This window comes from Eulemur rufifrons, chromosome 16 (genome assembly GCF_041146395.1).
Source record: "Eulemur rufifrons isolate Redbay chromosome 16, OSU_ERuf_1, whole genome shotgun sequence".
NCBI lineage: Eukaryota > Metazoa > Chordata > Mammalia > Primates > Lemuridae > Eulemur > Eulemur rufifrons.
Genome location: NC_090998.1, coordinates 80364086 through 80387289, shown reverse-complemented (window position 1 = coordinate 80387289; position 23204 = coordinate 80364086). Strand labels below are relative to the sequence as shown.

General features: G+C 38.9%; 1 protein-coding gene and 1 non-coding gene across 2 annotated transcripts; both read right to left on the bottom strand.

Moving 5' to 3' along the window:
- Positions 1 to 4821: 4821 nt before the first annotated feature.
- Positions 4822 to 22347, bottom strand: HSP90B1 (heat shock protein 90 beta family member 1). Its single transcript, XM_069491403.1, has 18 exons — positions 22184 to 22347; positions 21130 to 21232; positions 20235 to 20376; positions 19407 to 19523; positions 18094 to 18425; positions 13838 to 13949; positions 13490 to 13609; positions 12637 to 12753; positions 10667 to 10804; positions 10503 to 10580; positions 10308 to 10373; positions 9392 to 9661; positions 8598 to 8843; positions 8002 to 8138; positions 6415 to 6493; positions 6161 to 6316; positions 5669 to 5791; positions 4822 to 5114 (listed from the first exon to the last, which is right to left on the bottom strand). Exons 1-18 carry the CDS (start codon positions 22230 to 22232, stop codon positions 5085 to 5087), a joined length of 2415 nt encoding a protein of 804 aa, XP_069347504.1. The 5' UTR covers positions 22233 to 22347; the 3' UTR covers positions 4822 to 5084.
- On the bottom strand, positions 20422 to 20527 carry LOC138397741 (U6 spliceosomal RNA). Its single transcript, XR_011235857.1, has one exon. It is a non-coding gene; the product is annotated as a U6 spliceosomal RNA (small nuclear RNA).
- Positions 22348 to 23204: the final 857 nt, after the last annotated feature.

Sequence of the window (23204 nt, the reverse complement as noted above, 5' to 3'; positions counted from 1 at the left end):
TCAACCATTTGTGTTTCTAAATATTAGTTAATTGTCACTACAGTTTTGGAGGTGTTTATCCCTGTTTTCAGGTGAGAAAACTGAGGTTCAGAAGAGTGAAGGTGGTTTCTCAAAGTCATATAGCTTATTGAGGCATGTAATTAAGGATCTGAAGCCTAAGCTTTCTGTTTGGTGTTTCTCTTTTTTTGTTCCTATTCATAAAATAATACAATACTATTGTAAGACATTCCAATTGAATTCCAGTGTGTAAAGACTGAAACAGCCCACTTACAACCCTCTTTTTTCCCTCTGCCCTTGTCTCCTCTTATCCTTTCCCTAAATATTTTGTACCAGCTATACTGACGGCCTTGCTTTTCCTTGAACACGAAGGCACACGCTTGCCTTAGGTCCTCTGCACTTGTGGTCCCATCTGCCTGAAACACTCCTAGATAACTGCATGGCTGGTTCCCTCATCCTCCTTCATGTCTTTGTTCAGAAGTCACCTTCTCAGCCAGTAAGCACATGAAAAGATTCTCAGCATCTTGAGCCATCAGAGAAATGCGAATCAAAGCCACAGTGGGATACCACTTCATACCCACTATGATTGTTATAATAAAACAGATAACAAATGTTGTCAAGGATGTGGAGAAATTGGAAACCTCATGTACTGCTGATGGGAATGTAAAATGGTGCAGCTCCTTTGGAAAACAGTCTGACCGTTCCTCAAACAGTTAAACGTGGAGTTACCATGTGACCCAGCATTTCCACTTCTAGGTTTATACCCAGCAGACATGAAAACATACGTTCACACAAAAACTTGTACGTGAATGTTCAGAGCAGTATTATTATTATTATTTTTGAGACAGAGTCTCACTCTGTTGCCTGGGCTAGAGTGCCGTGGCATTAGCCTAGCTCACAGCAACCTCAAACTCCTGGGCTCAAGCAATTCTCCTGCCTCAGCCTCCCAAGTAGCTGGGACTACAGGCATGCACCACCAAGCCTGGCTAATTTTTTCTATATATATTTTTAGTTGTCCATATAATTTCTTTCTATTTTTAGTAGAGATGGGGTCTTGCTCTTGCTCAGGCTGGTCTCGAACTCCTGAGCTCGAATGATCCACCCGCCTCAGCCTCCCAGAGTGCTAGGATTACAGGCATGAGCCACCCCACCCGGCCCATAGCAGTATTATTTGTATTAGCCAAAATGTGGAAACAATCTAAATGCACATGAGCTGATGAATGGGTAAATATATGGTATATCCATACATTGGAGGAGTATTCAGCAATAAACAGAAATGAAATACTGATAACATGCTACCACATGGATGAACCTTGATAACATTTTGCTACATGAAAGAAACCAGAAACAAAGGACCACATATGATTCTATTTATACGAAATGAACAGAATAGGTAAATCTATATAGTCAGAAAGATTAATAGTTGTTTGGAAATAGTTGTATGGAAATGGGAGTGACTGCTAGTGGGTATGGAGTTTCTTTTGGGGGCAATGAAAATGTTCTAAAATTAGGTGCACAACTAATTTTATCACTAATTGTGGTAGATGTATAACTCTGAATATACCAGAAGCCATTGAATTGTACACTTTAAATCTGTGAATGGTATGGTATGTAAATTCTCTCTCAGTAAAGCTATTATTTAAAAAAGTCACCTTCTCATGCCTTCTTGGACCACCTTCCTTGAAGGCAAGGATTTTGTGTTTTTTTCCTCACTGCCTTATGCTTTGCACATAATAGATGCTTAATATTTTTGAATAAATATATTAATTCCTAATACCTATTTTCTGTGCCAGGTACATGGTGAAGTCAGTAGATAGTGCAGGAATGAATTTTCCAAATGTGGCAAACCATCCCTCTGTGAGGCCTGTAGTACTTAAGACATTGCCAGGGTGATGGAATCCTATAAATATAAGGTTAGGAGGGATCTCACAGATTCTCATAATATTTATCATTGAGTGGCAAGCAGGCGACTTTTTGGTTTTTTTTTTTTTTTACTCTTTAAAGTCTTTCAGGTCACATTAAATTACAGTCTAAGAAAGCATTGACATCTATGGTTTTTGTTTTTTATAGACAATACCTGAAATTCCACCGAAGCCTGGAGAACTCAAAACAGAGCTTTTGGGACTGAAAGAGAGACAACACGAACCTCAAATTTCTCAGCAGTAGACACTTAAATACAACTATGCCAAGAATTCTGTGAATAATATTATATCTTAAGTAAGCATTTTTTAAACATTTATTGAGTCGAACTATTGATACGTAAGCACCTAGTCCAATGCTAAGTGCAAGAGGAGGTGCTCAGTACATTGAAATTTAATTATGGTTTGACCAATATTTCTTGAAAACTGCCAAAGGTGTGTATCATCTACTTGAATGTGATTTGGAACATACTTAGTCTTGAATATCATGTGAGATAAAGTATTTGCAAGGATACTATGTGGGTTTTCTTGAATGTAAATCAACAATAAAATCATTTTAAAACCATAAACTAGTTTCATCAATTTAATTTGCTAAATGGAGCTTTTATTTCTTATTGTTAAACTGATATTTTCAAATTGTATTAATAGTTTTCTGCTGACTTTAGTATATGAACGGCAAATTGGAGAGCTTTGTTAATGTACTTTGTAGATAACCAGTGAGGAGCCCTCATCACTTTCTGGAATGAAGGGCTGGGGGCATTGCTCACGTTTTGCACCAAGGAAGGACCTGACCTTTAGGGCCAGTTTGTGTGCAGGGGGAGGATCCTGCCTCAGATGAATGCAGTGGGCCACACGTAAGAGGCTCCCCATAACCTTCATTTTACAGGTACAGAGTAAATGGTCTGGCTACTGACAGAATCATGATTTGAACCCATCGCCTACAAGACAATGACTTAAGCCAAAAATTAATTTTAGTTACTAAAATAAAGATTTGCCTAGTAAAAATGCCATCTTTATTTCAGTAAGTACTGGTTCTAAGTGACTTCTGCCAAGGTACGTATTTGCCTCCTCTTTTGAAATTGACCTCCACTGTGAAAAATGTACATCGTGGTGGGTGTGGAAATGTGTCTAGATTTTCTAAGGGAGGCTTGTCCCCCCAGCACTAGGCGTGCTGTCAGCGGGCGGCTTTACGTTGTCAGCTTCTGCAGGGATTGCCTCAGCTAGTTTCTTGCTCAAAGCCACGCCTCCTGAAGGGGCCCATACCCAATCACTGATGGAAGTGAGTAGAAAGGCCTGGCCATTTCAGCACACCATGAGGGATGGGCATAGTTCCACAACTCCCCGAGGGGTTTACTGACACTCTGGGCCTGCATTGCAGCTTAATTTCTCCTGCTCAATCCCATTTCCTGTCCTTCCACAGGTGTTCATCTGAGGGCACTCCTCAATAAACACTCTGTATCTTAAACTCCGTGTCATTGTTTCTTGGGGAACCACATCTGTGATATATATACAAACATCAAAAATTATAAGTAGTGCTAAGTTATTTCTTTATAATGAAGATTTTTTAAATCATGAAAAAGTCCAAGATAGGCTGGGCATGGTGGCTGATGCCTGTAATCCCAGCACTTTGGTAGGCCAAGGTGGATTACCTGAGGCCAAGAGTTTGGAGACCAGCCTGGGCAACAAAGCAAGACCTTGAGGTTATAGTGAGCTGATTGTGCTATTGCACTCTAGCCCAGGAAACAGAAGGAGACCCTTCTCTCAAAAAAAAAAAAAAAAAAAAAGAAAAGAAAAAAAAAAAAAGACTGCCATTTCATATGGTTATAATAGTGAAGTTAGAAATTGTTTCTCCCATAAACAAGACTGCATTTCAAAAGAATAAAATATCTCAATGTGGATCTGCACTCAATGCCTTATAATTATCTCTGTGGTAGAATTTTGGGTGACTTTTTTCAAAGCTTAAAAAAAAATTGGCATTTAGATTTATAAAAAAAACTAGATGGTAGAGGTCCTGTATACTCCCTACTATTTCTATGAACATTGTCATCTTAAATTACCACGGTACATCAAAGAAACCAATATTGGTACATTACTCTCAACTGTCCTCTAGACTTTATTTGTTTTTCCATTTAATGCCTTGTTTCCAGGATCCAGTCTAGGGTATTGCACTACATTTAGTTATCACATACCTTAGTCTCCCTCCAACTTTAGTATTTCTGCCTTTCTTCCTTTTTCACGATCTTGAAACTTAAAGAGTACTATTGACATAGCCTAAATTTGCCTGATATTTTTCCCATTAGGTTGATATTATGGGTTTTTGAATACCACAAAAGTGAAGCACCCTTCTCATCACATCCTATCATGGGTCCTCATTACTTCTGGTATTAAGCTTGATCACTTGGTTAAGGTAGTGTCTGCCAGGTTTCTCCACTGCAAAAGTTACCGTTTTTCCTTTTCTATTCTTTATCAGTGAGTCACTAAGTCTAGCCACACTCAAAATGGAGTGGAGGACTATGTGTTATTTGTAATTCTTCTGTAAGAAAGCTTCTCCTCCCTATGGGAGATTTCTTAAATCTTTGATTTTTAAACTGAAACATTTGTTTTTTTGAGGTCTCACTGTAACCCAGGCTGGAATGCAACACAATCATAGCACACTACAGCCTTGAACTCTTGGGCTCAAACCATCCTCCTGTCCCAGCCTTCCAAGTAGCTGGGACTACAGCTACCAGCCACCGTGCTCAGCTCAACCTTTGATTTTTAAAAAAACTTTTCTTCAATAAGTATGAGTCACTTTTGTAAGGAAAAGAAAGAACCTAAGACATATTAAAAAAAAAAAAAAAAAAGCAGCAAACTATCAGGTAGTTCTAGGCAATATATTATGAAAATATAGCCAAAACACTGAGTATTTGGGATCTTTTTTATTTTTATACACATGACAAGATTTTACACCAAGAATAGTCAGTTAAATAGTACAAATTTACATTCATGAGGAATGTTAAAAAAAATTCAACTAAAAAACCCACTTCTTCCTGTGACCCACAATCCCAACATTTTACAGTGCAGGGGAGAAGGGGACTGGGGGAGCATCCAGAACAAGTCTCTCCCAAAAGAAATGACTTAAATTTCACATTCTCTCTCCACACAGGATCCAAATGGTGAGAGTATAATTTACAATTCATCTTTTTCAACTGTAGATTCCTGCAAAAGTAGAAAGACCGGAAGACATTAAAAACCAGCAGGAAAAAACCCTAGCTTATAGAAGCTTTATGTATGGAAAAAACAATTTAAAATGGGCCCAGCCTATTTCTAATATTTTGGGTGTAGGCCAACTTCATCTTGCTTATCTGCAAAAATAAGTTAGAACCCACCAACAAGATCAATGGTCCTTGAATATGGAAATAAAAAATTTAAATTAGCCTAATGTTGCTATATAGTAACACAGAAGCAAGTTGCAAAGAATATAGTAACACTGTGGGCCAAGAAAAGGAAAAATGTTTAAAAACAACACAATAATGGCTGGTTAAAATAGAGGAATAAAGGAAGTGATAAAGATTACACACTTTTTAAAGAGAAAAAGTGATTTGCTCAAGCTTTTGAATTTGATTTTAGATAGATACCTATTTTAAGGCAGATTTGTTTAAGGCTCACAGTCTAACTTCTCTAAGTTACACAGTCCTACCTTCGCCAGAACCAAAACTCTGCCTAACTTTTTAAGAACTAAAAATGCAAGTCTAATTCTTGATTTAACATACCTTTGCTGTTTCTTGTTCTTCTTCATCAGTTCCTGCATCCATTTCTTCTTCGTCGTCTTGCTCTGCGTCTTCTGTTGTGTCTTCTGTTGTTTCTTCAGGTTCTTCTTCGGGTTCTTCTTCCACCTAAGGGCAACATTTATGGGCCTATTAATGCCCTGGATCTACTTTCACTTTGCTCATTTACTTGTGTAAAATCATACTTAACATCAGTCCTGTTTATTCAGAACTACAGAGCAAATCCTCTAAGTAGAGTTGGAAGTTCAAGCTAACAAAAGGAGAAAGGCAAAAGTGAAAGAGGATAGGAAAGGGAAACTTCGTATTAATTTTTAGTGCAATGCCTAACACTATGGGGATTCAAACATCTAAGAAAATTATTTCAAAAATAGAAATCAGGCAAAGCTACATCACTTAATCATGAGAAGCCTATTCTGAAAGAACAGAAAGAAACAAAGAAAGCCAGCCAACCTATGTGGGAAGGTTAGGGATACAAACCTTTGCATCAGGGTCAATGTTTAAACTGAGGCGAAGCATTCTTTCTATTCTATCTCCATATGCTTTAGTGTCTGGTAAGAGATACCCTGACCGAAGTGTTGCTGTTTCAAACAAAACCACGGCAAGGTCCAAAACGGTTTTGTCATCTTCATCTTCCTGAGAGGGAAGAAGATGCACTTGATTAACATTAAAAGATACAAAGTACTCAAATTCAAAGACAACTAAGAAGGTTGCTGTAGTATTTATTAACTCACCTTAATTCGTCGAAGCATGTCTCTGATCAGTGGGTGTCTGGGATTAATCTCAAATGTTTTCTTCTGACTGGCATAGTAACTGTTAAGGGATAAAAATAAACATTAACAAATTTTAGGGTTCATACATTTCCCCTATTCTTTCATAATTACAGAGAATAACACTTGGGAAAAAAAAATCAAGACGTTCAAGCTGACTCTTGAACAGGTTGGAACTCTGAGAGTCCACTTATATGTAAATTTTTTCCAAAAAAAAATGTTGGCCCTCCATATCTGCTGGTTCTCCACCCAAAACCAAACTCAGATTGAAAATAAAGTACTCTCAGGAGTATCACACATACAAGAGGGCTGACTTTTTGTATACGTGGGTTGTGTACAGCAGACTATGGGATTTGAGTATACACAGAATTTGGTTTGAGGACCTAGAACCAATGCCCTGTATATATCTAGGGACGACTGTACTTATGTAGTCATAGTGCATTACAGCCTCAAACTCTTGGGCTCAAGCAATCCCCGTCTCAGCCTCCCGAGTAGTTAGGACTAGAGACTTTGTCGTCTTGACTACTCTGAATGTCAGAGACAGGAGCTGTGTCTACTTTTGACCACCAGGGTATAGACACAGTAAGTGCTCCAATGTTTGCTGAATGGAAGGTAACTTCCTGTTGATAATATATTGAAGTAAATAAGTAGATATGTTTTGAATGGCTATTGTATTGTGGCAATGGGATACCAGATACACAGAACACTATTCTCCACTTGGAATTTATAGTCTAGTCAAGAGACAAGATATACACAGGCAGCATTTTAGCATTTTATATTAAAATGCATTATACATTGATGAGCGATAATGCCAATTCTGACATCATTCTATATATGGAGTTTTGGAATTATGACAAGAATGGAGACTATACTTGTGAGGGCTTTAAGAAGGAAAAAAAAAATCCTTAAGCTAAGCCTTGGGGAAAAAAAGATGACTAGGTAGCATATCAGAAAGAAGATATTCCAAGTGGAAGAGAGAATAACAGCAGGGAAGAAGTCTTTTCAAGGCGACTGCTGTGACATTAAGACATAAAATATTTCATTTCTTAAAGGGTACCCAAACCCCCTGTACCTATAATACTTGGCCCTTGAGTTAAAATACTTAACTCCCAAGGCCTTTACAAACCTTTACTTTGTGGGACATTCTGTTTGGGTACCTGTAATTTAATGCACAGGGGGCACTGTGATTTAAAATAGACTTAACTCATTTGAGAAATGTTATTGTCATTTACCTATGTAACCATTATATTTAAAAATGTAAACTGTTCAGATGCCAGGCCAGGTATATGATCTAATACAAAAGAAATATGTATAACAAATTAAGAAAATTTCCATTTATACATAAAATACTATAAAACAATAAATCATGAGTTGAAAACCTTATCTTTATCAATCTAATGTAGGAGAAATCCTTTTGTCAAGTTGTCTACCTTATAGTAGACAGTGATGGACATTTAAAAACAACATTAGTCTCCATATAGAAGCTGGCATTATCTCCAAAAGACGCACAAGAGCTAACACACTGGCAGGGACGTTCCAGAGGACGCTTACTTTGTGGAGATGTCCTTGCCGGTTTGGTAAGCTTGAGCCTTCATGATTCTCTCCATGTTGCCAGACCATCCGTACTGGCTGGCCACGAGAGCACACGGAGACTCCGTCAGGCGCTGAGAGACCACAGCCTTTTCAATCTTAGGATGAGAAATCAAAAGTTAGGCGTAAATGAGTATCAACAGGTAAGGTCATTGGGTAATTCTATTTCAGCTAAGACTTTGTCACTGAAGATCATAAACACAGGTTCAAGTCAGAAAAATGGCTTTCATTCAGGTTTCGGAATTCTTAGGAGATACTGTCGTTTAATAATCTGAATTTTTCAGTTAGAAATACTTAAACACCAACTTTTAAAAACATAAAACTTAAATCTAACCTGTAAAAACTAAAGTTATTATAAAAACACTATTAAACTAGAGAACACTTTCATACATTTTAAATTCTTCCTCTCAATAACTTAATTACATCGTTAAACATTGTTCTTCACAATTTTAATGGTTACAAAATAACAAGCTGCAGTTCAATTTGCTGACAACACAATTTTTTTTCTTAAATGCAGGTGCTAAAATTTTCACAATTTGTAATTTCCAGAAGAATACCTTGTCCTTAAGAGCTTTATCTTTCATCCAGTTGAGCAGAGGCTCAAATTCTTTCTCAATTGCTTCACGACTCTCCTTACTTTTCTCACTTTCATCAAATTTCACTCCTTCCTTGGCAACATTCTGAAACCTCTTCCCATCAAACTCAGGAAGGGCCTGAATGCAGTATTCATCCACAGGTTCTGTGAGGTAAATAACTTCATAGCCCTTTTTCAGAAGTCGCTCAACAAATGGAGAAGATTCAGCCTATGAAATAAAAAGAAGTAACAGTTTTCCAAGCCTAGCATTGGCATGGTTGCTCATCTTAGCAGCTATGTTTATATAGTATTAACTATGCCATTTTATAGGTGAAGAATTAATAGGTGCAGCAAATATAAGTGACTTTCCTGTCCATGACTGACTAGGCCTCATAACTACTCCAGTTATCACACTGACTGCCACACTAGAAAAAATTTTTTTTCTTGGGGCCACAGTGTTTTATTGTGAAAATAGAATGAAAACTTCAAAAACAAAACAATCCTTTCTAGTTTAATGAAAAATTTGTTATTTTTAATTGTTTTCTGTGTATGAGTTATATGCAACTTGAAAATTAGCTCCCATGGCTCCCATGGTAAAGAGGCGTGTGAGTTACATATGCTTCACAAGGCCCCAGGCTCAAAACTAGCGTGAGTTAAATACAACTCATATGGCAGTTAATGTGTTATACAATTAAGTTTTCTTTTTCTTCCGCTGAAGAGTTGGCTGTAAGTTCCCAGCTGTATGCCAGGATTCCTGATAGTTGGAATTCATCTCACCTCTTTTCTGCTGGACCCAGCCATGAAGTAAATTTTGTCCTGTTTTTCCTTCATTCTTTCCACATATTGATCTAGACTAGTGATGTCAGTGGGATGATGAGAAGACTGGAATCTAAGAAGTTTAGCAAGACGTGTTCGATTCGAGTGGTCTTCAATCACACCGAGCTTGATGTTAGTACCAAACTCTTTCCAAAAAGTATCATTGTATTTCTCATCAGCAATCTTCTTGATCATGTCCAGAGTTTTACGGACAAGCTTCTTCCTAATCACCTAAACAAAATTAAAGAATAACTGATTAGAGAAGTTCATCTCACTTTTGAGAATGTAAGGTACCTGGGGAGTAGTGATGAAAGATGCAAACAGAGGGTGCTGTCATTGCCATTTATGAGGGGGCAGGGAATGGTGAAGCAAGCACTTGTATGTCAGACTGAGCTGAAACTGTCAGTGGAAATAGCCAAAAGATTACTTTAATGTTTATATTCTAACCTTAGAACTCACTGATACTCTTTCTAGGATTTAAATTAAGTGAATAAATAGGCTAATTTAAAATTAAAAAACTAATGAGTCTTATTACGGAGGCACTGGGGGGAAAAAGGTTTAATGAAAAATGGGTGGCTATGTGATAAAGTCTAAATGACAACCTGTTACTTGTGGACCAGGCAGTGGCTCTATACGAGTGTTCACTGTACAGTTCTTTCTCTGATTCTTCCCCCTCCAACATTTAATAATGTTTTACATTTTATTAAATGTTGGGGGGAAAAAGAATCAGATTTTCAGGATCTGATAATCCCAGAGGGAAAGAAAGTTCTTCATCTGAAGAGTCAAGCACTAGACTCGAAATCTGGTACCTCCACAAATGGAGCCTGTCCTCTGAACCCCAAAGAGCAAAGTGGCCAGTCTTTCTGGAGACACTTACCTTAAGCAGTTTATGTTGCTGAAGAGTCTCACGGGAAACATTCAAGGGGAGATCATCGGAGTCCACCTTCAGATGGCAAAAGAAAAATCAGTGAGCAACAAAAACACTGGAAAAAAGCAAAGCCAAACAAAAAAGCCCTAACACTGCCAGACCTCCACTCCAAGGCCCCTCTTCTCTCAATCTTCAGATACTTACAACACCCTTGACAAAATTAAGGTACTTGGGCATCATATCATGGAAATCATCTGTGATGAATACCCGGCGCACATACAGCTAAAGAGAGACCAAAAAAATCCAGTCACTTTCTGGAAATTGTACTCTCAAATTTTAAATGCAGTTTATACTACTTAAAAACCCACCTTAATGTAATCGCTCTTCTTAGATCCATATTCATCAAATAGACCACGTGGAGCAGACGTCGGTACAAATAAAATTGATTTGAAGGTAACCTCCCCTTCAGCAGTAAAGTGAATATAAGCCATGGGGTCTTCACTTTCCTATGGAAAGTTGGTATTTTTTTAGTCACTCAAATGGCACAGGAAAAAGGCAGTATAAAGGCTAAGCAATTTCTTATGTGGTACATATTAAGTTTAACTAACAAAAAAAATTTCCCTTACAAAAAAAAGAAGAGAAGCAAGAAGAGTAGGGTGGCATGGAGAGAAGAAATGACCATGATCAGCTAGATATGGTTGTTTTGATGACTGCCAATAACATTACTCTATCCTAAACTCGGGAAAGGATGGATTAAGTTCCACATGTGTGAGACAATAGGTTTTCCTAAACCACCACCCTGCCTAAATGACAAAATTATATGCAATACTTCATGAGTACACTGCTGAACTACAAAAAATACTTAACACATTTCTTCCATGGATATAAAAAGGTATGTAAATACCTATGAAGCATGAAAGTCAGAAATTCCCTAGATCTGCATTATCTATTACTATATCCGCACATGGCTACTGAGCACTTGAAATGTGGCTAGTCCAAACTGAGATGTGCTGTTAAGTGTAAAATACATTTTGAAGACATAGTACAAATTAAAAAAAAGGAAAGAAAAGTAAAATGTTTCATTATTCATTTTTATATTGATTACATACTGAAATAATACCATTTTGGGTATGTTAGGTTAAATGATTACATTATTAAAATTGATTTCACCTCTTCTAATTTTTAATATGACTTCTACAAAATTTTAGATCACATATGTGGCTCACATTACAGTTCTAATAAATACAGCTACCTTATTTATATGAAAATAAGTTTATACACTAGGCTTTAGAGTTCACAGAAGTAAAAGTGCAGACAGAAACAAGGGAGTTTCAAGAGTTGACATTTAAAGGATATGGAATAAAGAGTAAAGAATAAATATAGTCATAGAATCTTAAGTTTTATCTAGCTATGCTAAATCCATTAAAGTATTCTATTACTTGTATAAAATGCTGTTTGGGAAAACATTAACTCGAAACAACCTTAATCAATGCCAGTTTTAGATTCTTAAGAGTTACAAAGTTAAAGAAGGGATCAGTAAAAAAAAATAAATACAACCGAAACCCTCCTCCCTGCCAAAAAGGCAAGGAAACACAGATTTAGAAATTATTCTTAGGCACAGGATCTCACAATGAATGTTTAATGTTGTTAGTAAGTTCTTTAAAGATTAAAGCCATTAAGTAACTTGATTTCGTGTTTTATGGGTTTTGTGGGGGAAATCAAACATCTACCTATGTAGGTGGTTCTTAATCTTTTTTTGTAACACAAATGCCTTGGCAATCTGGTAAAGCCTACAGACTCCTCAGAATAATTAAAAAAATACATATACATATTACAAAATATAAAAAATTAAAAAGGAAACCAAGTGTGTTTAAACAGTCATAAAACTGTTTTAAACATTTTTATTTTGTAATGTTTCATTATCATATTAACTAAGAGCTAGCATCAATTCTAATAACCACTACAATTTTAAAATAGTTCAGTGTAATAATTCAACTGAAGTAAAAATGATGTGTTCTGGAAACCAATTATTCTCAAAGACCATCTTCTAGTGAGATGCTAATCTCAAAAGTTCATATGAAATTTAAATGGGATTTTAATTTTGATTAAGTCAATAAATTATATTTTAATTTGATACATGACTATTTTATCTATATTCTTAAAAGCAGACATATTATAGTTGGCCTAAAGGTCTTTTTTTCAATGTTCTCAGTGGGAAAAAAATGAAGATGGACCATATCATTCACGGTTACATACCATATTCTACTAAACTAATAGGGTGATATTTTGTCTACTCATTAATAACCTGGAAGCTAGGGAATTCTAAAATAATATTTACCTTTGAAAATGATTTGTAGAAAGCTTTGTATTCATCTTCTTCTACTTCTTTTGATGGTCTCTGCCATATTGGTTTGATATCGTTCATAAGTTCCCAATCCCAGACAGTTTTTTCAACCTGAAGTTATAGTATTTGATTAGTCTTTCTCAGCCAGCATTCATCCATAGTTCCTAGCAGTAACCATAGCTTCAGTGGATTTCACAAGAATGTGAAAAGCACCAAAGGATACCTGTTATCTAGTATGGTTCCTGCTAATTGGATCAAAAATTTAAAAGCAAAGTGTTTCTCTCAATATTTCATACAAGAAAATTTTAACCATGGTTAAAATTAAAACTGGTAAAAAGCCACTTAAGTTTTTCTTCATTGTTATTTAACTAGCTAAAATATCTCTTGAAAATAATAGTTTTGAGGTTAGAAAGATATACATATTCATATTTCACGACTTAAATCCAAAATATTTCTAACAACCACCTCAATACTTCTTATCTACCTGAGCAAGCCAGAGAACTATTTTTATAGTTCATCTCTACATGATAAAAGGACAAAAGAGGATTCAGAAAGCTTTTTAAGATCTTACAATTCAAAACACATAAGCCACCAGTCCTAGGCAATATTTAGAAGTCAGGAGACTCTTCATAAAAATAACCTGGGTTTGCTACTTAATTAAATGTTTCTAGAGGAGGACAACATACAAACGAAGGTCTTGTTTTCAAAAGCTGGTCCTACGGACTTACTACCTGGAAAAAGTAAAACTTTAAGAACCGAAGATCAGCCTGTGCATACTTGGTTTTTCCTGTTTTTTTTCCCCATGTATCTTAAACAACATTTAAGCAATAAGGTGACCCAGACTTACTTTTTTAGTTTTTGGTTTCTTTTCTTCTTCTTCTTCTTCTACTGCAGCTTCATCATCAGAGTCTTCTTTTTCTTCTTTTGCTGCTTCTTCTTCTTCCATGGGCTCCTCGACAGTTTCAGTCTGTTAAAGTAGAAAGTAAAATCACCATTAAACTCATTTATTTAACAATTCTGATTTTGTCTATAGACTATGAAATAATATTACAGCTCAAAAAAAATACGTCTTTGAGAGAAAACCCTGAAAGTATCCTCAAGTGAAAGAACCACATTGAGCTTTTATTCTGTTAATGTTAAACGTTTAAATATGGACCAAGGTAATACATGTAAGTTCCTATCAACACAGATTTACCTTGCTGCTCCATACATAAATAGGAAAATTTATGAACTGTGAATATTTTTTGACGAGATTTTTAATTGTATCCAACTCAAGGTAATCAGATGCTTCTTCTTTTAAGACAAGCCTGCAAGGAAAATAAGATGTTTAGAGACACTCAACATTAGAAGACTTGATTATGAATTGTAAATACCTTGATGATAATAGCCAGCAGTTGTGTAACACAATATGTTCCCACTAGTCATGTTAAGAACTCTCCATCACCAAAAAAGGTCTCTGAGCTAAATATACCACATATAGATATGGTAAAGGGAAGAATCTTCCTTGCATTCCCTCAAGTAGAGCATATCCTTAGTTTAAAGTAGACACAGAAAATGCTCCCAGCCTTCTGAGTATGTTGGGGTTTTTCATTTCTCAAGGTGAGAAAAGCACTGAAACATTCTGGAGTAAAATGAAATTATATGTACTTTCACAGCTTTTATTGTTATTCTAGAAATCTAGTGATTATTGTAGCTAACTATCCCTAATAGAAACATGTTCCTTAAAAAAAAAGGAAATTAATCTGAATTAGTGTTTATATCTGTACTATCCAAAATGGTAGCTACCAGGCACTTAGGACCATTTAATAAAATTTACAGTTCAGCTTCACAGTTGCACTGCCACATTCCAAGTATTCAATAGTCGCATGTGGCTGCCACACTGGACAGTGCCAGCGTACACAGTCTCAACTCTGAGAATGGTAGCACTGCTTACCCTTCTTTCCTACTGCCCCTCTGCAAACCTCTCCTCCACCCATCAAAAATAGCAAATCACAACCTACTCTTAAGCACAGCAGGTAGTCCCTACCTTGATGTTTGGGTCCCCGATAAGTACGGTTAGACATATTAGGTAGAGGTATTTAAAAGGCAATTAGATCCATGAGTATAGAGCCCAGTAGAGAGATCTAGACAAGGGTCAACAAACTATAGCTGGCACTCATTGGAAATTTTACTGAGATACATCTTCTTTTATTATCTATGGCTGCTTTCAAGCTAAAACAGTGTTGGGACAAATCATATAGCCCACAAGTTGAAAGTATTTACTAGCTGGCCCTTTAAGAAAAAGTTTGCTGACTCTTGATCTAGACTAAGAATATACATTCAAGAAACAGAGATGGAACCTGAGGCCATGGCAGTGGATAAGAATGCACGAGGAACACACGGATGAGAAAAGGGCTGAAAATTAACTTTTAGAGAACGAGAATATCAACATTTAAGAAATGGGCAAAGGTTCACGCCTGTAATCCTAGCACTCTGGGAGGCCGAGGTGGGAGGATCACTTGACGTCAGGAGTTGAGACCAGCCTGAGCAAGAGTGAGACCCTATCTCTGCTAAAAGTAGAAAAAATTAGTAAGGCAAGATGGCATGCGCCTGTAGTCCCAGCTACTCAGGAGGCTGAGGCAGGAGGATTGCTTGAGCCCAGGGTTTGAGGTTGCTGTGAACTATGCTGATACCACGGCACTCTAGTCTGGGCCAACAGAGCAAGACTGTTTCAAAAAAAAAAAAAATAAATAAATAAATAAAAAAGACATGCATGCTCATGGAAGCCAGGTACTGGGTAGATTGTTTTAAGGAGTGAGCAGCAGAAAGCAAATTTTGTAGAAAAACTAAAGAAAGAAAAAATCTACTGCTGGGAGCAATGTCAATTTTTTAAAAAACCTGAATCCACTGGACTCAGCAACAAAGTTTACTGGTGAGTTATTTCAATGGAAAGGTGGATATGGCCGAGTGCAGTGGCTCAGGCCTGTAATCCTAGCACTCTGTGAGGTTGAGTTGGAGGATTGCTTAAGGATAAGAGTTCGAGACCAGCCTGGGCAACATAGTGAGACCTCACCTCTACAAGAAATTTTAAAAAATTTAAAAAAGAGAGAAAGGTGGATAAATTAAAAAATAGACTGAGCTGGGCTGAAGTGTGAACAGAAGGTGAAGTAGCAGAGAAAAGGCAAGCATAGTTTTTCAAGTTCAACTGTAAGAGGGGCAAGAAAGAGAAAGTGTGGGCCAGACAGTGGAAGGGGGCATGGCACTACCTGCCTTTCTTTCCTCCGCGCCAGGGACTTGAACACTGACACATCGAGGGAGGGGAGAGTGAGGTGTGAGGGAAAGGCTGAAAGATGGGGAAAGGAACTAATTTATGCTCAGCCTCTGAGGAGTAGAGCCACACAACAGAGCAGAAGCCGAGAGATCAGCTTTAGTGAAAAAACGTAGGACACCTCTTCACTGTAGTAGGAGGACAGACATAATTATATCAGTTAACACTTATCAGATGCCAATTTCATGATCTCATTTAATCCTCATAAAATCTCTTATAAGGGTAAAGCAGTAGCTAATTGAGGGTTAGGAACAGAAGTATGAAACTGAACTGTCTGATGCTTCTATTTTATTGGTCAAATATAGGATGAAGTCAAATAATAAAGCAGGATCTTGACCTTGTCACTTCCCTGCCTTCTCTCCTTTCCTTTTCCTTTGGTCATGCTTGACTTTCAGTTCCTCCAATGGGCCATACCCTCTCGCTTCTGGATCTTCGTATACACTGTGCTTGCTGCCTAGGATATCTGAACCCAACATCACTATTTTAGAAAGGCCTTCTGATGCCCTTTCCTCGAACAAGTAGGGAGGTGTGCCTTAGCTTCCTTTCTAGCACTTGTCACTCTGAAATTACTTCCTGTGTTTCTTCCTCACTAGAATGAGCCCTGTGTGAGAGGGGGCTACATCCGTCTTATTCTCCACCGTAGTCCTGACCCTAGCACATAATAGGCACTCACATGAGTATCTGACGAGCCAATGTGGGGTAGAAGGACTTGAAGAAAAAGGGCAAATTTGCTCAAGGAAAGCAGAACCTGTTGTAAAGTTTCATTTATGATCAACTACCCATGCTACCTGCATGAAATTGTCCCCATTATCCTTATTCATTCACATAAATATCTGCTATTTAAGTGTCAGGCTCTGAGAATGGAGCTGCCAATAGAACGTTCATCTTCACGGAGCTTATATCCAGGTAATTGCACTTGTCTCTTAGCACCCTAAGACATTAACACCTCGTGGGACATCATTTTCAATCTGTTTCTGTAAGAATAATTTACCTATCCCCCCCAACACCTAGCACAGTGTCTTAAAAAGAGAACACCTAAGTATAACTTAGTGATGCCTCCAAATGAGACCTGGAGATGTGAATGTTATTAACAAAGGCAGAAAAAGGTAAACTGGGAACAATAAGTTAGCAAAAGTACTAAAATGCAGTCATCTAATTAGTCTTCATTTAAAAAACATCTGTGACAATGAAGACAGGAAATGTCACCTTCTAGAATGAAGAAAATTGGTCAAAATGATAGATATGCTTCTTTCATACATGAAGATTTAAAACATTGTATATTGAGAAAATTTTTTTAAGGGGAAAAAAAAAAAATCAAAGCTGTAGGCACATTTTCGTACTGACATGGCAAGTCATTTGACCTCTGAAATGGAATGTCCTTATCTCCAAGATGGCAATATTTTTGAAAAAGGCAAAAAGCTGCCCAGTCTACTTCACAGTATGAAAAGCACCAAGAGCTACTGTAGGATATAAGATCTGTCTATACAAACAGTTTTTGGCTTAAAAGGAATTCCAGTACAAATTCAATAGTTTTAAACTATTCTCAAATGAGATATTTTCTACCAAAGAGCTTTCATAACTTTCATTAACTTTTTTTTAAGCCCTTTGTCTCTCTACCTTGTTCTCTCCAAGCCACCCCAGCCCTGGTTGCTGACTATTCAAAGATTTTGAATAGTCACCCGAAGTCTCTTCTCATACAGTCCTGCCACCCTACACGTCACCTTCAGAAATATTTTAAAAAGTTCAAATTCTATCAACTGCCACCAAGGGAGAATTCCTTTAGTCCTGCAAACATGCTGCGCCTCCATGCCTTATCCAGGGTGCTCCGGAGACTTGAAGTGCTTTTCTAACCTAGAAAACTGACCAAGCCCCCTCTCTCCTCTGAGGCCTCCAATTTGCCTTCTCCCCTGGGAGAGCTAACACTTCCCGCTTTATGCCCTCCACGTACAGCAGCAATCACAAATCTTTGTGCCTGGTCCTTTGCAGGTCCTCAAATATTTCTTCAAGTGATAACAGTTGTTTCCTCATTTTGTAGCCAAGACAATTAAGGCCCAGAATAAGTCATTTGCTCGAGCGAACCAGAACTGGAGAGTCAAGATCCTCACTAGAGCTATTAATTCTTATTAAAAACCAGTAATACTCACGTAATTGTTGTTCCCCGTCCTAGAGTGTTTCCTCTTGGGTCAGCAATTACAGAAAATTCATTGGAGTCGGATTCCCAGATGTGCTGGGTATCATTGTTGTGTTTTGATGTGACAATAACCTTATCTGCTACAAGGAAGGCCGAATAGAAACCAACACCAAACTGGCCAATCAATTCAGAAGTTGACTGGCCATCTTCTTGCGCTTCAGTCATTTTGTTTAAAAACTCGCTTGTCCCAGATTTGGCTATGGTACCAAGGTTTTTCACCAACTCTTCCCTGGTCATTCCTACACCAGTGTCTGTAACATGCAGCAGATTCTTCTCCTTGTCACACTAAAAGACAAGAACCAGATAATTATATTTGTTTGATACTCACACTATGTCAAGCAAATACTGAGCTATATACAAAGAAACTACCAGCTTTGGGCCCCATCAATTTGAATATCGAAAACTAAACTGAGATGTTTTCCTCTATATAGTATTTCATGGCCTTTTCAGAAAGTGCACATCTTAAAGTATTTGGTGTATTTGAGAAAGTATCAATACCAAATGGCAGACTGGTCTAAATGTCAAAAAGTACAGACTGATATAAATAAAACAAGTAATTTTTAAAGAAAAAATTCAAGAAAAATAAAATTTTATGTCTTCCCTATTTCTTTGATTAAAAACAAAAGCACTTGAATGATTCCTGTATTTGGAACTGGTGATGATCATTAACGTTCTTCATTGAATACTCCTGGCTCTCCACCCTCCAGGAACACCTTATACTTCTTCCACGTATGGGTGGGTGAGGCCATGTGACTAGTTCTGGCCAAGGAGTCACAAGTGGGAGCCATGAGTGCAGCTTTTAGGCTGAGCCCTTAACTGGTGTGAGACCCTCCAAGCTCTCTCTGCACCATGGCAACCAGCTACACTCCAGATGGCTGCTCATGCCTGTGTCCTGGCATGAAGATGAGGCAGAGCAAAGGCCGCAGGCAACCTGTGATTGATTTAAGCCAGCGGCTGGCAAACTTTTTCTTTAAAGGACCAGATAGTAAATTTTTTAGGCTTTCTGAGCCATAGGATCTGTCACAACGACTCAACTCTGCCATTGTAGCATAAAAGCAGTCACAGATACTATACAAACAAATGGGCATGGCTGTGTATTTATAAAACAGGCAAAGTCAGATTTGGCCCACAGGCCACAGTTTGCTGACTCCCAAGTCTCACTGGGAGTTACATGGTTACTGCAGTATAACCTAACCTATCTTGACTGATGGATTCCCTATCTTTTAGGGTTCTTCTTCTTTAAAAGAAAATTTATTTTACACTTACCTTAATTTTGACCGTTAGTTCCTCATTTCCAGAAAGAGCATTTTCATCAGTGAGTGATATTAGCCTTATCTTATCTAAAGCATCAGAAGCATTTGAAATCAGTTCTCTCAGGAAAATCTAAATGCAAGCCAGAGTTAATACACTTGGATTATCCTCAAAATACATAAGACACTGAATTTACTGTCAACCCCATATTATTTCTCCTCTATACCTGGAAAAAGCACTCTTTAAGGAATAAGACTTCTTATGGTAAAGGAGTAACTTTGCTCTCTTGGTAAAGGAAGCATAGTGCCTTACACAAAGTACTGCAGCAACTATCAGGGATACCTGAACTGTTAAGAGTGGCAATACTAATCCATTCTTCTATCAGTGATCTTTAGGCATGCAATACATGAAGCTTAGTTTATCATAGTTTATGTGACTGTCCTTAAGACCTTCGTTTCCCAATCCCATGAAGCTTCATCTGTATTTACAGCTGCTCCCCATCACTCGCCATTCCACCCTCACCCTCCGCCACCCTCAAGAGAAAATTGTCTTCCATGAAACTGGTCCCCAGTGCCAGAAAGGTTGGGGACCACTGCTTAAGATTCACAACTATCTAGCAGGCCATAGACTATGTGGAGGGAAAAGGAAAGAGAGGGGAAAATGTCTAACGTCCCTCCCGCCATAAGCATCTAATAGCAATTCTTACACAATTGAGTATTTAAACTTTAGTTAACTTCTTACTTGGAATTACTAAGTTACTTTATTTTACTTATTTTACTATGAAAGTAAACAAGTATGCCACCATACATAGACAAAATATTATCCTAACCACATGTTGCTTACCTCTTTATTTTTATACAACGAATTGATGATAAGTTTCATCATCCTGTTAACTTCAGCTTGGAAGGCAAACTTTTCAGATTTCTCTCTAAGTTCTCTTATTTGCGATGCATTTAATCCATCCAATTGAATAGCTTCTTCCTCTCTAAGGAAATCAGTTAGATAAGCAGATACTGTATTGCTTTGTTCTCTCTCTCTCTTTTTTTTTTAATTTCAAATTTTTATTCTTTCAGGGGCCATGTTAATCTTCTCTGTATTGTTCCAATTTTTAGTATATGTGCTGCCGAAGCGAGCACTTGCTTAGTCCTCTTCAAAAATAGAGGGTTGTGATGAAAGTGTGATGAGAGCACAAGTGGCCTCTGACGACTGTCTTGAGGGTTAAAATGGAAATCTTTACAAAATATTACTAACATATCAACCCAGAGTTGGAAATACTTGGTTCTTAAATGGCCAGAAAAATAAACCCACTAAAAACCAAAGTCACACTTATTTATGCTCCATGGTAAGGACTTCAAAATTGTAAGTTCTAAGAGGCCAAATTTTAAAATACTGTTCAACTGACAGAAATCTCCTTTTTAAAGTTACTAAGTGTACACACTTAAGGAACACAAAACCAACTTAAAGGTCTTAAGCAAGTTTACAGCGCTAGTACTCTGCAATATAGATATCAAAATAGTTTTAAAAGGAATTCATTCAATTATGATCAGTGATTCCTAGGGGCAAATTAGAAGCTACTTATGTATGCACATAACTAACTCCCCCTACCATTTTTCTCTGACCATTTGTTAGGTATTTAAATACAGAGTGTTACACTTTACCTGGACCTTTGGAGAAGAGATATAAAATAAGCTATCGTAACTCACAGAGTTAATCTGCATAGTTTCAAACGAACACCAACCTCTGCACTACTTCATCATCCGTCCTTGAGCCTTCTCTACTTTTACCCAGATCCTCTTCCACTGTACCATCCACATCGACTTCATCATCAGCTCTGACAGACCCTGAAGGAAATTTAACACCAGAAAACTCTTAAACATTGTTACTTCGAAGGAATATGATCTAATAGGGTAAGGTTAAGGGTTGCAGAATTCAGTTGGTAAATATGGGAGGTGGGGATGGAAGAATGGACTCACTGGCTTAAAGACTCAATGTAAACCCAACACAGCACATTTCCTACTTAAGTTCAGATGCTGAGGCCCCCAGTAGATTCCGAAATACGGAGACAGCCATCACTTCTAAACAGTGCCCCTCCTATCCGTTATAAATAACGCTTAGCAGACAGATACCAGGCCTCTTTTACACCCACACGTGTTGCGCACAGGCTCCGAGACACGGCGTCCCAACTGACCAAGCCAAAACTTGGACCTTCGTTATCACAAGTCAGAACACAAATAGAGTTTGTGCAACCTCTGGCGAGGGGAACTGAAATTGGGCCCAGAGTCCTGAGAAGGGGAAGAGATATTAATTAAGGACCGAGCTCGAGCAAGCTGAATCAAACACGCTGACACTGCCATTCTGCTGGTCCAGGGCCTCACGTTCCTGAGACCGGCATCTAAGAGAGGAAACGCGCACACGAGTCGTCGGAAGACTGGGGGCGGGGGTCCTCAAGCCAAGGGTTGCGGAGGCTGACAAAAGTCCTCCGGCAGGAGCACCCGCAAGCTCCCGGGGGAGCCAGAGCCCAAGAGAAGCCCCACCCCGAGGTCGCTGAGACCTCCGGGCTCAATACTATTAGATCAGCCGGGGACTTAAATGACTTTGCTCTCTTTTTTTTTCTTTCTAGAACAAGACGAGAATAAACATAATCCCCCAAACCTCTTTCGAGGAAAGGCCATGCCCCCCTCTTGGCCCACCGCAGGCCCTGGTATCCCCCTCCCAGGCTCAACACCCCCAGAACCTTCGAGAAGCCGCCGCGCTTGAGGAGGGGGGGCGTCCACTCCTCCAGGATCACTCACCAAAGGTCAGGAGGACGCAGCAGAGACCTAGCACCCACAGGGCCCTCATGGCGTGCGGCCGGTGAGTCTCAAATCCCCTTTGATCGCTGGAGCCGCCTCCACCCCCCCACTCGTGGGCTGCGAGCCTCACACCTCAAGCCGCGCGGTCCGCCCACTACACCCCAAGCAGGTCTGGCCGCTTTTCACCCCCACTTCTCGAGGGCGGGGGACGGGAAACACGAACCCACCAATCGTGCCGCACCACGCACCCACTGTATCCAATGGGAACTCGTGGGGGGGACCCCAGTCCACCAATCAGAGCTGTCCAGGTGCGGTGCCCGATGCCCGAAGCGTGTCTCCTTCCGATTGGTCAGGCCTAGCAGGTTTTCTCCAATCAAATGGCTCCGCGGGCCCCTCACATACGGGACCGCCCCTTTGCCTGGGCAGCCTTGGCCTCTAAGGGAAACCGTCCAATGAACGTAACCATCCTTTTCGAGAGGTCGCGGCCGAACCACTTCCGGATCCTAGAGAGCGTTTATTCCGTGACCAGGGGAAACGGTAGCCATGGCAACTCGTTCTTCACCCTTTCCCATTTACGCATGGGGTAACGTTGGGAGTGAGTCCAGCACGACTTTCGCAGTCACCTTTCTGTTTGGACGTGCTTCTCGGGAAAGAGAAACACCTGAGAGGTTGAAAATCCCCCGGAGCAGCTTCGGATAGGGGTGGTGAGAAACTACAGTTCCCGGCATGCAACGTGCTAGGAGGAACTACTGTATTGAATGCTGGGGATCGTAGTCTTTGGCCTCCGGACCAGCTGCGCAGTTTGGCTCTTTCTTTTACATTCTCGCAGCGTGTTTTTGAGGGAACTCTTGTTCTGCGTGTTTTCGAATTCACATTGTGTTCTGATTGCAGTAGAGATCTTTGCCTATTCCAGGACTCTTCAGTGTACATAGCTTTTAGAAGCGGCCTAGAAAACCTCCATGCCTTGGCCAAGGCCGCCCTGTGTTCTGGGATCGGCCTGAGTCTCGGCTCCGCCTCCGGT